The sequence below is a fragment of the Mesitornis unicolor genome, unplaced genomic scaffold (genome assembly GCF_000695765.1).
Source record: "Mesitornis unicolor isolate BGI_N332 unplaced genomic scaffold, ASM69576v1 scaffold12125, whole genome shotgun sequence".
NCBI lineage: Eukaryota > Metazoa > Chordata > Aves > Mesitornithiformes > Mesitornithidae > Mesitornis > Mesitornis unicolor.
In genome coordinates this window covers 26,979-41,855 of record NW_010187533.1, presented here as the reverse complement: position 1 = coordinate 41,855, position 14,877 = coordinate 26,979, and the positions used below count along the sequence as shown (strand labels likewise).

The 14,877-nt window shown below is 36.9% G+C and overlaps 1 protein-coding gene across 1 annotated transcript in view; it reads right to left on the bottom strand.

Moving 5' to 3' along the window:
* Positions 1–978: 978 nt before the first annotated feature.
* COG6 (component of oligomeric golgi complex 6) overlaps positions 979–14,877 on the bottom strand; it is a 38,039-nt gene continuing 24,140 nt past the window's right edge. Inside the window, exons 11-16 of the mRNA XM_010185481.1 lie at positions 11,582–11,713; positions 10,890–11,057; positions 8,856–8,963; positions 7,457–7,510; positions 5,354–5,433; positions 979–1,679 (exon numbers count right to left, since the gene is read on the bottom strand). Coding sequence (XP_010183783.1) covers positions 1,532–1,679; positions 5,354–5,433; positions 7,457–7,510; positions 8,856–8,963; positions 10,890–11,057; positions 11,582–11,713 — 690 coding nt within the window. The 3' untranslated portion in view covers positions 979–1,531. The remainder of the gene's footprint in view (positions 1,680–5,353; positions 5,434–7,456; positions 7,511–8,855; positions 8,964–10,889; positions 11,058–11,581; positions 11,714–14,877) is intronic.

Sequence of the window (14,877 nt, the reverse complement as noted above, 5' to 3'; positions counted from 1 at the left end):
CTAAGTATGTATTTTATGTGGGGAATATTATTACTGATAAAAATAAAATATGTAAGTTATTCAATATGAATGACTGCTCATCTCCCCCTTGATGTATATAAATAAGCTACATCTAATATGACTGTAAACTCAAGCAACTGCACTAGCTTTCTGTGGCATCCATGCAACAACTAAGTGGGAAAAAAAGGTGAATGCTTCCAACAAAGCAGTTAGCTTAAATTATCATTAAAAACAAACAAACAAACAAACCTAAGCTCAAAACATCCCAAATTCCTTTTATTAACGTTTCGCTTCTTGAAGGTTTCTCTGGAACAAGCCTTTCCTGAAAGAAGAATATGTCAAAGGAATCTGCAGAAAATTATTGTAAGGCCCAACAGAGAAGTGTCCTACTTACCCATTTTCCTCTTACTGGAAGCAAAGGTCCCCTGAATCATAACCTACATAACAATCAGGGTTTCTACACAGAGCAGGTTCAGCTCTGCACCAAAAGAGGAAAGAAACAAAACCTTCGCTTGAACAACCTCGCACCCCACCTTTCCCGCATCATTCCCAGATCAACCCGTGCTGCCACAGGTGAATGTAACTAAGATTCTTAGGAGCTCCACTGCAGACATACAAAGCACGGAAATCTCTTGGTGGATCATTAACTGAATAAATGCTTGAACTACAGCAGATGGACATTTCTGTACAAAATAAGCAAAGCAAAAAACATGTGCATGGAAGGACGAATAGCCATACTGCTGTGCAAATCATTTTCCTAATCTACACTGTTATTGTTCACAGCCTGAAGAGATCTGCAAGTTTCAGTAAGGATTCCTACAGAACAACTGCACTAAAACAAAATCTTTCCAGTAAAACAAAATTACATGATTAATTTTAAACCACGTTATGTACATGCGTGTAATTCAAGTACTTCTTTTTCTTACAGAAAATACCAGAACTAGCAACAACGATAATGGATTCCAAAAAAGCACATAATTTTTTGCCCCAAAGATTTAATCAATAGAATTTGAAAAACAGCTTAAAATTTACTGAAATTATTTATGAGCTGTTAAAGTGATGGACTTGAGGCATTCAAAGTATATCAGTTGTATTAAAATTACAGTTATCAGCATTTACTGATGATAGGCTGAGAAAAAGAATGTAAGAACAGGGGAAAGAGGAAACAAAAATACTGGTGAGGTCATAAGAGGCACTGGTTCAATCTCCAGTTGACAGGATTATGTACAGCAAGGAAAAAGCTTCTTTCTCCTTTACTCCCTTTTTCAAAGAGATTGCAAATTGTCAAGGTTCATTTCCATTAGAGGAATACATTAAAGTATTTTTAATCTATATTCTATTTTCTGGCCTACAGAAGGTATTCAAAGACACAGGAAAGGCTAGACTTCCGCCAAGCAGATTAAACAAAACTGCATTCCTCCATATTTTAACTATACCGTTACATATGAAAATTCAAAACAGCAAAATAACTCGATGCAAATACTCAACAAATACAGAATTATGGATTCTGATAAATCTGGGGGAAGTAAGACTATGAAAGGAGTGCCTGAACTTGATGAGGAGATCTGTGTAGAATGGTTTCTGGATCCTTATATTCATTTGAAGGATCCATCACAGCTGCGTATAACTCACTGTAAGCTCTGCAGACCAGTTCTGTTGACTGCTTTATTATCTGCTCTCTAAAAAACAAAACAAAAACATAATTTGCAAATCATAGGGAATATAACTGTGCTACGTACAAATAATTAAAGATATACCCTAAAAATACACATTAAAAATCCTTGTCAGTTACATTAAAAAGCCCTTTTACTTCAACTGTGAAAACAGCTTAATGTTTTAAAACAAAAGACGTCTTCATCTCTTTGTATCATACACAGATAAACTCACATATACGATCTCGATAACCAAGAAATTAGCTTCTTTATTTCTGCAATCATGAGAAAAATAGCAGGATTTAATTTACATACATTAGTTCTTCATCTGCACTCCCTTGCATCTTTTAAAAGACTGAAAATCTTCGTGATCTACCTTCTACCTCCCATGGCTTCTTGCTGTTCTTTGTAAAGACACACTTTTTTTTTCATCTACCAGCAGATACACTCTATTCGCTTTATCTTGACGGCTCCTGATTCCACCATTGGTCAAAAAGGAAAAGCTGAAAATGGTAGTGGTCAGAGATTTAAAAACTGCTACAGCCTTTTATCAGGAATGCTATGTAGTCTGTATCTTGATGTTTTTCTGGGTCTAAATGAGTAACGATGCATGGAGACTGGATGCTAAATTTAACTGGAAAGTTTAATTTGTTTTTAAGACAAACAAATATTTTTATTTTACATTGCCCATTGAATCAGTTTACTTTAATCGCCATGGTGACGTGTTTACAGCTGCACATGCATTTTTATCTATCATAAATAGTAGTTACAACTATTTTACGGCCAAATCCATGCAAATGGAGCATCAGGAGAAGCTGAGGAAACCAAGGTAACCACGAATCCAGATTCAGCCCTGCTGTAACGTGCAGCAAAGGAACAAAGACACAAAAACTGCCGCCACTAAAATCTGGGCTGAATTTACCAGCTGTTGGGAACTGACAAGGTAAAGAAATCTCAAAGACCAAGTGCGTTGAATATCGTCTTTTCAGGAAATATTAAGAAATGGAAGCTCTGAGATAGAAGGTTAAGAGACAAAAACTTGCATTTTATTCTGATGCAAAGTATCCAGCTTTTCGATACACAGGATCAACTGCCAGTATCACTAGATTATTAGCATACCTGAAAAAAAGACTGGCCTTAATAGCAAATTTAGAAACACTATTATAAGGGAAATATATTCAAGGTGTTTGGGTAAAACAACTGTCTCTGAACGCAGTCTGGGATCACTAAGCTACTGTAACATGACAATCTTTCAAGAAATTATTGCATACAGAATTTGTATAAAACTAACTGTATTGCACCAAATAATAATAAATTAAAAGGAAAAGTTCATTAAAATATTCCAGAGGATTGAACAGCATCAAATGAGTCTTTCCATCACATAATGTCAGTCTCATTAATCAGTACACAGGGTTTCAGTTGCCATAACAACATGATACATTTTATCACTAACACAAATGGCAGGACTTTCTAAATATAGTCATCCCAGCATTTAGTTTCTGTGATCCAACAGAAATGAAAAGAGCTTTTCAAGACCAAAAATACATAAAGAAATAGCATAAAACTTTTTAAATGAGCAAAGGAATTTGAAAGACAAGAGCATGCACTGCCAAATGCTGGAAAGGAATGTTCTTCATAGTTGTAAAGCTTAAATGATCTTGCCAGTGAGAATATAATACACCGGTCCCTTATCAAAACCACGTGGTCTGATCTGGAGAACCAAACAACTCCTGGGTTCCAGCTTGACTGCTGGAAGAATGGGCCACAACCATGGGATTTTGAGGAAGACATCCTCAAAACTGACGCAAAACATCTGCAAAACTAACTTAAAAATTTCAACTACTGTAGCCAGATATTAAAATTGTAGTAATGGTTAAATGCTTTGCTTGAATTTTGTGAAACTTTTGTATTTTGAAATTTTATTTACTAGAGAAAATATTAAGACCCTGATTCTACAAGCATGCATCTCTGTAAATAGGTCTGCTGGCTTCAAAAGGATTACTTGTGTTCAAAGCTATACGAAGGCTAAGAGGCTAACAGACCTTTTTTTGTTGTTAATTTGGAGCAGAACCTGACCTATAGGGTTGAGTTACAGCAGGTTAATAAACTCCTGCACATTAGCTGAGCTGTAGCAATCATACTCATACAGGCCCCCTCTCACCTCTCAGCTGCCCACTCACTGTTGCAAGGTAACATGAATTTGGCTTAAATTGCGCTGAGAGAGGTTTAAAAAGCTCATCAATGGGATAAGGCTAAGAGTGCATACATGACCAGTTTAACTTGGTTCATCTGAGAGAAGAAATTATTAAGTCAAAGTAATTTCACTGTGTTTGAGTCTTTATGGTAGCATCAAGTCTAGCTCTGAAAATTTGCTTCAGTGTTAGCAGTGAAAAATTGAGCCTTTCAAAACACATTTACTGTTATTATGATTTTTAAATAGACCCACATTATAAAAAGTATCAAGAGCTAAAATAGAGGTTTAATAGCTTGACACCTAGAAGCAGAATTTGCAATGCTTCACTGACACTGCTGCTTAAGCAACCCTTTCTGACTTGCACTGGAGCAGAACAGCTCTCGCACGCCAGGGTCAGCTCTGCTGGCTGAGCTGCGAGAAGGGTAACCCCAGCAGAGAGACCCAGAGAACTTCTGAAAAGCACCAACATCCCCCAGGCCAGGCCATGCACCAGGTACATGGCATGAAACTGGATGTGTTTGGATGAGAAGAACCTGAGCAACAGAGTAGGAGAACCTGGCAGCTGGACCAGATGATTACTGTGGGTCCCTTCCAATGGAACCATCCTATTCTCATGAATTCCCAACAATAAATATTTTTCCCTTGACATATGTCATTGCCTAATTGCCAGATGCTGTAATACAAACCCACTGAAGACAAGTACTAGTAATGAGACTCCAAACCTTGTTGCATTACACAAAATGTGATGTGCTACTCTAAAATTCTGATATATTCTGGAACCTGCATTCTTCACAAATGTGTGAAAAACAGAGTCAAGGGAAGTTTTTGATCAGTGCAGCATATAATTCTCTAAGTTTAAGAGCTATAAAATGTCTTCATATGGTTCACATTTAATTGGAAAGAAATTTGTGGCACTCTACCTAGCCTTAAGGTTCAGTTATATTCAAAAAAAGAAGAGAAGAGATAAATAATAAAGTTCTTGTTTCCATACTTAAAAGGAGAAATCACTAAAAAAATACAAGGTGAAAAGTAATCTTAGCACAACATTCAATGAGACAGAATGCCAATACTCTATAGCAGAAGACAACAAAGTTGACGACAAATTCTAGACCTGAAGGAGCCGTGGGGATAAAAGAAATTTTGAGTGAAGATTACATATTTCATCTGTCTTTGGAATGCTTATAAGAAGAGTTTTAAAATAATTTACAACTAAGTTGACAAAAACCTGACACACCTGAACATGTTCAAAATAGATGAACATAATTAAATTTGATGGTGTCCATTAAATCAAGAGCAACTACTTCAGAGAGTCACAGAATTACATATTCCTCACTGCTTGTTCAAAAAGAGGAGAGTCAGAAGGAAATGGAATTGCGACCTGAAGGACAATGCAAATATGATGACAGCTGATAACCTGAATTCTCATCAGGATCCACTAAAACCTAATCACATTCATCTTGCTGATCATCATGCAGGCATAATAGAAATTCAAAGGCAAGGTACTTACTTCACAGTGGCACTCAGAAGGAAATTCAGCTGGGACATTAACAGACTATCTGGAGCAGACAGATAGCGATCAAACTGCGCCTAGGGGTGGAGACAGGACATGGGGACAGAGATGGGAAGTGGAGCGGGCAGAAAGAGAATATGGAAAGAGAGTAAGAGATCAACACATTAAGAACTTGCTGTTACATGAAAATAGGTAAAAATCACAGAAAAGCGATTACATTAAAATTAAAATTACGTTATCTTATTTGATAAAATTTTCCCTTTTCGTATATTTAAGATAAACGTTTGTGTATTACGTTGGGCTCTAAGGTAGAACTTAATAGTCCAAAACAAACGTCTAACTTCAGCACCTCTGTCACCAAAATTTTAAGTTTCTGACTCTGAGGAGTACAGGTGGAAAGGCAAATAATGAGAATCCAGCTTCCATAATTACCCACCCAAGTTTCCTAAGCAGCTGGTGCACATATGCATGCTCCTCTGAAATTCAGAGCTAGTCTATATAGTGCAGAAGGAACAGAGTAGCCTCCAGAATGAAATCGGTCTGTCCAAGTTGTCATGTTGCACGTTTCTTTTTACTTTTTGGGAAGGAGTCACTGTTAATAATCTAACAACTAGTTGCCCATGGCAACTTTATCTAATGATGACAACCTTTCTGAATACTGGATGGATAGTCTCAAGCTCGTGAGCCCCAAAATCCACATCCATCCATCATTTAAACTTGCAGAAAGTTTACAAATTTCTAATGAAGTCACTCACAGTTCTCACAAACAAACTTTTTGGGGATTATCTTTCCGTACTTGGAAAACAAGGAACCTTTCACTGAGCAAGAGGTATGGACTTCACTACAACAGCACTTGCAAGCACATATAAACAACTTAAAAGGCTGGAGAAGTTTCAGGTTAAGTTAGGAGGTGGTGAACCTGCCCGCAAGTACTTCTGCCATGTGGTTTAAATCCTGGGAAACCAAAAGATTAGGCTGATAGATGGGGTTTATGTGGGTTTTATTTCAGCATACTGGGTTCAATTCTGGTTAATGTGTGTTCACACAAGCAAATATTAAACAAAGTAATGAAAATAAAACAGTGGGATTCTTCTCTAACTATACAAGTGACATTATTATCACCGCTGTCGATAACAGAGCTACATAATTTAAAGAGATGGTCCCCAAGCTGTAGTCCTTAAATTCATTGTTGGTCTACAAGACTACAGTAAACAGAAGATACTTTAAGCAAAAAAATTTAGAAATATTGATAAAAATGCATGCAAATCTGAGTAAACTCCTAAGTGCTCTGTGCCAGAGCTCTGTTCATCCAACCAGGTTGAGAATCACTGGTTTAAAACTTGAACAGAGGAAAACTGGCTACGCTGACACAATTAGAAGGGATTCAACATATAATTTTTTCAAAACCATTTTTTAAAAATATCTTATTTTCATTGAGGTATACAAGTGCTGGATAAGCGTGCCTTATTTACAGTTAAAACTTTCAGAAAAAACTAAACTTGGCTAAGCAATAAGAGTGACAGATCATATATCATTGCCTACTGAACTGTGATACTGCTATCTCTATGCAAAATAGCCTTCACACACTTAAGAAAAAGTATCAGCTGATAATTTGGTTTAAAATATATTGTAGCTTTCAACTTAAAAAATATAACTGTGACACACACCCAGCACTAACTTCTGAGTTTAGCTGTTTGCATAAAATCAAAGCCTTAGGACTACAATTATAAATGATAGCAAAACCTATATTTCAAAGCACACAGGCAAAAACGAAACTTTGGTGATTAAAACTAATTAGAGCTAAGTATTCGCTTTTAGCAATTTAAGATGACTCATGGGATAGCATTCTTCTAAGTAAAGTTCTGCTTCTCAAGGCTTAGAAACTAATATTCTATTACTACCCATTCATAAATAATTTATGTATTTATTACTTCAAGTGACCAAATTACTACAAATGAAGAAACTATTCCCAGACATGTAATTTAGCTATTCCTAAAGAGTGTGGCTGGTTAGATGAATATCTACAACATCACATAATTAATAGTACTCGTTCCCATGTCACAGCATCACCACCATAATATGAAGCTGGAAAATGCTTACCATTGCAACCTTCAGGGACACAGAATCCATACTTGGCAAATTTGAAAGAGGACCCTAAGAATCAGCAGTCAAAGAGGGAGGGAAAGGTCATACTAGCATAGAAAAATGGGAAGCAATAATACATTCTACAATCAGTTCAGTACTAAATTGTTACTTGGTCCTGCTACAATATTTTAAATGTCTAGAAACTGAATCATCATACCAATACTGAAATGCTGTAACAGTTCATTTGTATTCTACTGCTCTCTTAAATGAAAAACTCAGAATACTGAGTTCTTCACATGTTTTTACAAGTCCTTTTCTTCTTTCCTCACCATTAAATGATAAACTCTCAAAAAAGCCTTCCACAAGGTCTAGAATAAAAATTGAACTGCAAGCTGGCATCATCCCCTCAGTGTTCCAGAAAAAAAATTAAAATTCCTACATTCCATTAACAATCTGCCCTGGTCGATTTTAAGTTGGTTTTAGACCAGGACATAGGCTCATGAATAGGAAACCAAGCTGAGTTATTAAACAGATTATTTATAAATTTATTTATTCATCTTTATACATACAAATCTGTTGGGCACTTTATGCAAAATTATTGGCTGAAGAAACAACATAAACCTCTCCAACATAGTTCTGCTTTCTCCAGGAAACACTGTTAGTCACCTTCACAAGAGATCACAAAAGGACATTGGTACAGCTGAAGGGAAGTGGGGCTGTATTAACACCTATCACATAACAACTACGCTTCACAAGAAGAGAAGAGTGTGAGCTCTGAATTCCAGCTTTTAGCTCACTCTAAGGAATCTCAAGCTTTCACTTTTAGATCCTCCCTGCCTTGGTGCTACAATAGCCAGAGCAATGAGTAAGGACAAAAGAAGAAATTATTTCAAATAATTTGCTGAATGCATCTGCCAATTTTTCACAGAAGCAAAGAGTGGTAGTTATCTAATGCATGCAGGGTATCCATCCACTCCACGTGTGGTGCTATAGCATGCAATGGAAGGAACCTGAGGGTCCAGTATGTTCTAGGTGTCATGGCAGTGGTATACATATTCAGTATTTGTGTTTTAAAACCAGCTTGACTCTGGCACTTTCTGAGGCATATTAAACTCCCTATACAGTTATTCTGAGAACGCACAGGACGTCTGTGATGTGTGGAGACTGTTGATGGCATACACACAAGCTGCACAGAAGGACTGATGCATACCTGCTAGGCTTGCTGAATATACAGCGCAGGGGGAAATCTCTAGCTGCAAGCTACCTTTGTCTCATAGTTTTGGCCTCTCAGTAACAGTTTCTACTAAGCTTCTGCCTTTATAGGAAGCTTAATTTGTAAAAATATTAATGCTAAAATTCTTCTGGTTGGCCAGTATGCAGTTAACTCCTCACCATGTACATTATAGAAGCTTACCTGTTCTGGTTTGTGCTGCTGCACAGAGTTATATATGTAACTTAGGCCAGCTCTTGTTAGCACATAGGAAGCTTGTTCATTTATGAGTGTGTCTAAATGAGCTTCAATCTGAAATTTTAAGCATAAGGTATTTATAAAACGTGCATAAGATAATTAAATAGAACAAGGTCTAGGGTTAAAAGGTCTAGAAACACAACTAAGAATGACCAACAAACAAGGAAAAACCACAAATACATATAGCATAAATATTTTATCCATTTACATCTTCCATATTACAAGGAACAGATAATAAAAAATAAATTCTTTCATGTCTGACTTACAGAAGAACCTAGGGGTTTGTTTGTATTTGTAAATTCAAAAGCACCAAAATTTAAGAATACTCAATCTCTAATCTTAAAAATTGCTACATCATTTTATTTTGGTATCATTCTTCGAAACTATGTGATAAAAGTCATCCTGTTCCCACAGAAAATATTGACAATAGCAATGGCATTTTTATAATAAGCAAGTCTTTCACAAGGAAACAGAAACTAAATCATAAACAGTAATGATTTTAAATTCAATACTGATAAACTTGTATTTGAAAAAAGTTAACTGAAAGAACAGACAATGAAATTACAGCTATCAATTTTGCTTTAATTATCTTCATATGAAAAAAGTCATAAACTTATTTTACATTCTTAGTATAATCTTCCCTTTGTAGAGAAATCTAATCATTAAATTCAGTCACAGCAGCAACAATCATCTTTTAGTTTGTGTAGTCTTGGAAAGGTATTTAGGCATATATACATTATTACTTCATTTTAAAGATAACTACCTCACATTTCATTTCTTTTTCTTCCAATCCTAAAGAAAAGTAAAAATGTATAATATATAAAACTCTAGTAAAATGTAAGACCTCCATGTCTGATGTATTAAGAGTTCACTTTTTTATCTTCCTAAATTGTTTAGAAAAACACACTTCTTAAATCAGGAGGGAAATCTTAATATTTCAATTTGGAGATTTTTAAATGTCTTAGAGAGTTCTTTTTCCTATGAAAAACGATTCTTTTATTAAATATGCCATTCTCACTCCACTTTAATCACCTACTTATGTATAATCTTAAAAACATTTTTTCAGTCTATTCCTGTATTTGTAAAGCGTTTGAAGAAAGTAAATGGTATTAAATGCATAACCTTCAGTTCTACTGCTTATGTGAAGAATAAATCAATTGCAACAGTTACTGTGAAAAAGAAACTCTGATAATGGAAATTAGAAATGCCCTAGACAGTTTGGGAGGGTTGTCTGTTTGTTTGTTTCAGAGCTAAAAGGTGCTAGCAATTCTAATTAGGAGTAGAAAGTGGAAAATGGCTCACAGCCAATCTTTGCTGATGTCTTCAAATAAGAAGCTGTGACTTTTTTCCAAGCCCCCCAGCTCCAAAAGCTCTCCTGCAGAGATCCTCATGTAGCAAAACTATAAAGAGGCAGTGCCTCAGTTTTCACACATCGATGGTTTATAAACTACATCTTCATTTCAAAATGGTATCACAGATGAGCTACTATCCTGGCACACCAGGTGAAACCAAACAAATGAGAAAAAAGAGGTAGAAAGAAGGCCTGCCGTAGTAACTTCAGCTATACTATATTCTAGTATGAACTAGAGGATGATCTGGTATTAACTACATGATGGAATACAGTCAGCCATTTGACTGAGCTTTCACCTTCCATTCGCCTCTTCTCACAGTTTGCAGGTGAGCATTAAAATGATTAGGATAATGAAGATGTCCACTGATACGGGTTTATCTGCAACTAAACCAAACCAAATAAATCTTCTCATATTTTTTTGTCTGTTAAAAATAAAAGCTGCCATGTACCATAAGCTCTGGTACCTGCTATTTGCTTATGGTGTCTGATAAAAACCTCGTATCCCATTTCCTTGATTTAGAATTGACCCAAAGCCAACATTATCAAAGATAAATACGTTCACATCACAACTCATAGTCTGCAAAAAAATCAGTAATTAGTTCATTTCTTTTGGGACTGTTAAAGCTTACCTGAAACTGTAACATTTCTAGACGTTTGTCAGTGAATTCAAAGAGAGCCAAAGTAGTCTTCATCATATAAAGTGAATTTACCATGAAAGTTGCCATATCAGCTGTGCCCAAATTACTGGCAGACATAGTACACATCTGTAACAGTGGATCTAGTACACAAGACAGAACCTAAAACAGAAAACAGAGAGAAAAGAAGGAGGAAATCATGTCACACAAGGCTTCTAAGCTCAGTCTGTCCCTATCACATATTTATTCCCCAAAGCAGAATAAAGAGAAATGAGGGTTTCCAACTGTGAAAGCAGTTTTGTACTGGATTTGTTAGCAGGTCATCAGCTACCATAGTGATGGGGAAAGTATCAAAAGCTGAGAAGAACAGATCCTAACCTGGCAGGAGGAAGACTAACCCAGATTAGATAATTGGTAATTGTGCAGTCTTGAGGGTGTATTTACTTAATGGCGTAGTAATTGGACAACAGAATTTGGATACTGTGTTAGGAGTAGCACTCCATACTGTACTGTAATTATCCACCTTGTTAGTCCCCATCTTATTCATATTACAAACTCAGGTTTGGTAGAAAGCTCCAAAAAGATTAAGGTTTCACCCATCTTAGTGTTAGTGTTAGTACCAAGACTAACTTACACATACTTTTTATTTTCCCTCTCCTCTAAAGAGCAGTCAAATATTCTTATACCTGCACAAAGTCAGCTTGACGGGCATCCAGTGGAACAACAGATGAGTCGTGAGATGCCAGAACCTCCCGTAGCAAGTTAAGGGTCTGATTTAGCGCAGAGCTTGGGCCAAGATCAGGAGGTGGGAGTTCAACCTGAAGAACAAGATTATCTCTGTGTGTGGTTTTTGTTTTTATTCATTTACAGCAAACACCATCCAATCTGCTAGCACCAATGCAACCAGCTAGTTGTCACAGATGCCAGGGATTAAGACTGTTGCAAGTTTTAACCTTAAATCACCAGTGTAAAAATGAACTGTGTACAAGCTAACCCAAGTACACCTTCATAAACTGCAATGACACTCTGAGAACTGGAACACAGGCCTACCCTACCTCAAAGCTGAGAAGTAGGAATCGCGCAGATGTTTAAAAAACAAAATGAAGAAAAATTTGTAAGTCTTAGAGGAAAAAATCCACACTTTCTGACTCAAATTATAGAAAGCACCTTGAAATGAGCTGAAATTCTATGCTATTTTAAACACAGGCTCGCATACTTTAGCCTTTCTTTGTAACAGGCAAATACCCATTAAATGCTTCATAAAGTGCTTATATAACATAAAACCTAGCACGTATCTTTCTCCCAACCCAAATTCCTCAGGCTCCCCTCCAAACATAGCTCTATCTTCCTGCCTTCAGTGCTAACTCAAACTGGTTTCCTGCTGCCCCAGGACCCTTACAACAACCCAGGCTGCTCCTGGCCTCATTTCCTGCTGTCAACAATCCTCTTCCCACCTTCGCATCCATATCCTGCCTATCCAAGGGCAAACACGAATCTGGCTGGATCCCATGGGAGTAGGGAGATGCCCAGCAATACGAAATAAGCCAACACTTGGAGGCATAATCTCTTTCCAGAAGGATGTAGGGAGAACGAAGTTTGGCCAGGATGAGGACTGGCCTGCAGTGCAAGGCAGTGCATGCTCCCGCAACACTCTTAAAGCTACAGCTCAATAAAAAAGGGTAGGTTTGGATGGACCCCAAAAGCTACAGGCAACATGTTCCACACCTTCCCAAACAAGAACTACTGTTTCACAGCGCAACAACATGGATGTTTCAGTCTTTTAAGGAGGAAGAAAAAAAAAATAAAAAAAAAATCAAAGGGGCAGAGGCTGATGGCCAAAAAAACCAAGGAGAATGTAAGAAGCATTTTCAGAGAGTGGTGTTACAGTGCCTTCTGGAAATGAATCTGTACCTAATGAAAACACCACCAGAGAAAGGAACAATTCTCACTGGAGGCAGGCCTAGCTCTCACATACTGTGTTTTGAAACATTTGAGATACCATCCATGTCCCCACACTGCTACCAAGGCAGATCAAACAAAAACTTTTTTGCACCCTTCTGAATCCAAAGTGTTCCTCTGCTCTCCCTTTGAAGAGACAGTATACTGAATACAGAGAACCAGTGGAAAACTAAATGTAATTGGTTCAGAGAACAGCTGTAGTTCAGCCTAAGCAGTCTTGAAAGCATAAAGCAAATACTCCAGCAATGAAGTAACAATAATTCAAAAAGAGACACTTATTCAGTGCCACTTAGTAGCAAAGTTTACTGAAATTTAGAGCACTGAGTGACTTGCTTCTTTTTTATTCTTGTTATTATTAGGGGTATTGATTGTGCCCTGAACATACTGTTCTCAGACCCAAACTGGGCCGTGTTCAGGGATATTTTCGTGTTAATTTGAGACTAGGGTTTGATGGAGTTTTCACTTCCAGCACACACAGATCATGGCAATGATAATTTCAGGTTTCTTTGCACAGAATTTTTGTCCTCTGCAGCAGCTGATGGTCAGAAGCTTCTAAATGAGCTTCATCTTTCATTTAACCTGTTCTTTTAAAGTCCACCATCTTCTAGATAGGAGGAAGGAACAACATTATGGAAGAAGAAAATATGGCAAGGAAAACAGGGTCTGATCATTAAATTCTATTAGGGTTAGCTTGAAATTCCTGACTACTGCAATAGAGGCAGAATTACCAGTAAGTAGAAAGAAAATTAAAGCAGCGCTATACTCATTTTGAAAATTCTAACTTTTTGCACATGAATACAGATTGGAGTTTTTTTCCAGAATTAAAACGAAGAATTTAAAAACAGACATCCAATTTATAAAGGAACCTACCAACTTCAATTAGTGAGAGCTAAATTGCTATTCTAATAAAAAAACATGCCCTGAATGTTCTACATGCACTGAAAGATTATTATAATTGATCCCATTTCCAGAAAAATAGATTTGAAATGCGTGCCAAACTCTACTGTTGAGGCACCTGCTTCAGACGCAAGCCAGATAGAAGCTAACTAAAAAATGATCAGTTCTGCAGCAGCTAGTTCAACAGCATTAAAACGTACTCTAACACAGCATTATCTAATCAGTTATAACCAGAAGTTCAGTCATGCGAGGTCAACCAGCTGTTCAGCCTTTCAAAGAAATCAGGAAGGAATTTCCCATTTTTAAAATCCAATATACAAAACTGAGATGAATTCTCCTAAAATTACAACGGACATTAAAAGTTGTACATAAGGTTTAGTATCAAAGATTGTATCTTCAATTAAAGTCCTGTGGATTAATCAGTGGGGAATAGTTACTAAGTCAGAAATCTTCCTCCAAATGCACAACCTAGAGCAGGCTTCTCTGTCTGCAAGAGCAAGTAGCTCAAAGGATGTCTTGAAGGATTTAACAAACAGTAAAGGAAAATACAGGAAAGAAAAGTGAGTATCAACAACCAAGAAGAGAGTGAATGTACATTAACTGTTTCCCTTTCTAATTTATAAAGAAGGTTAAATAGGGAGGAAAAAAAAAGCTATTTTTGTTCCTATTAAATATAGTTACTTCTATCAAGGACTGGTACAGATATCAAGGAGAGCAGCTTTGTTAGAAGCTCATACATGCACCTGCAAATACCGAAAATACTGTAAAGGCAAGCAATCGAAACTATTTATATATTATCCAACTTGAACATTAGAAATCTAACCATACAGAAAGACATGGACACACTACAGTGAATCAAGACAAGGGCCACAAAGTTCATAAGGAGACTGGAGAATCTCCTACAGGAGTGACTGTGTTCAGCCCAGAGAAGAGAAGGCTCAGCAGGGATGTTATTGATGCGCATAAATGTGGTTTTCACTGTGAGGTTGGTCAAACAGTGGAGACAGCTGCACAGTGAGGTTCTGGAGTCTCCATCCTTAGAGACATGAAAAACTCAACTGGAACCAGTCCTGGGCAACCTGCTCCAGCTGACACTCTTTGAGAAAGATGGTTGGAACAGATTATC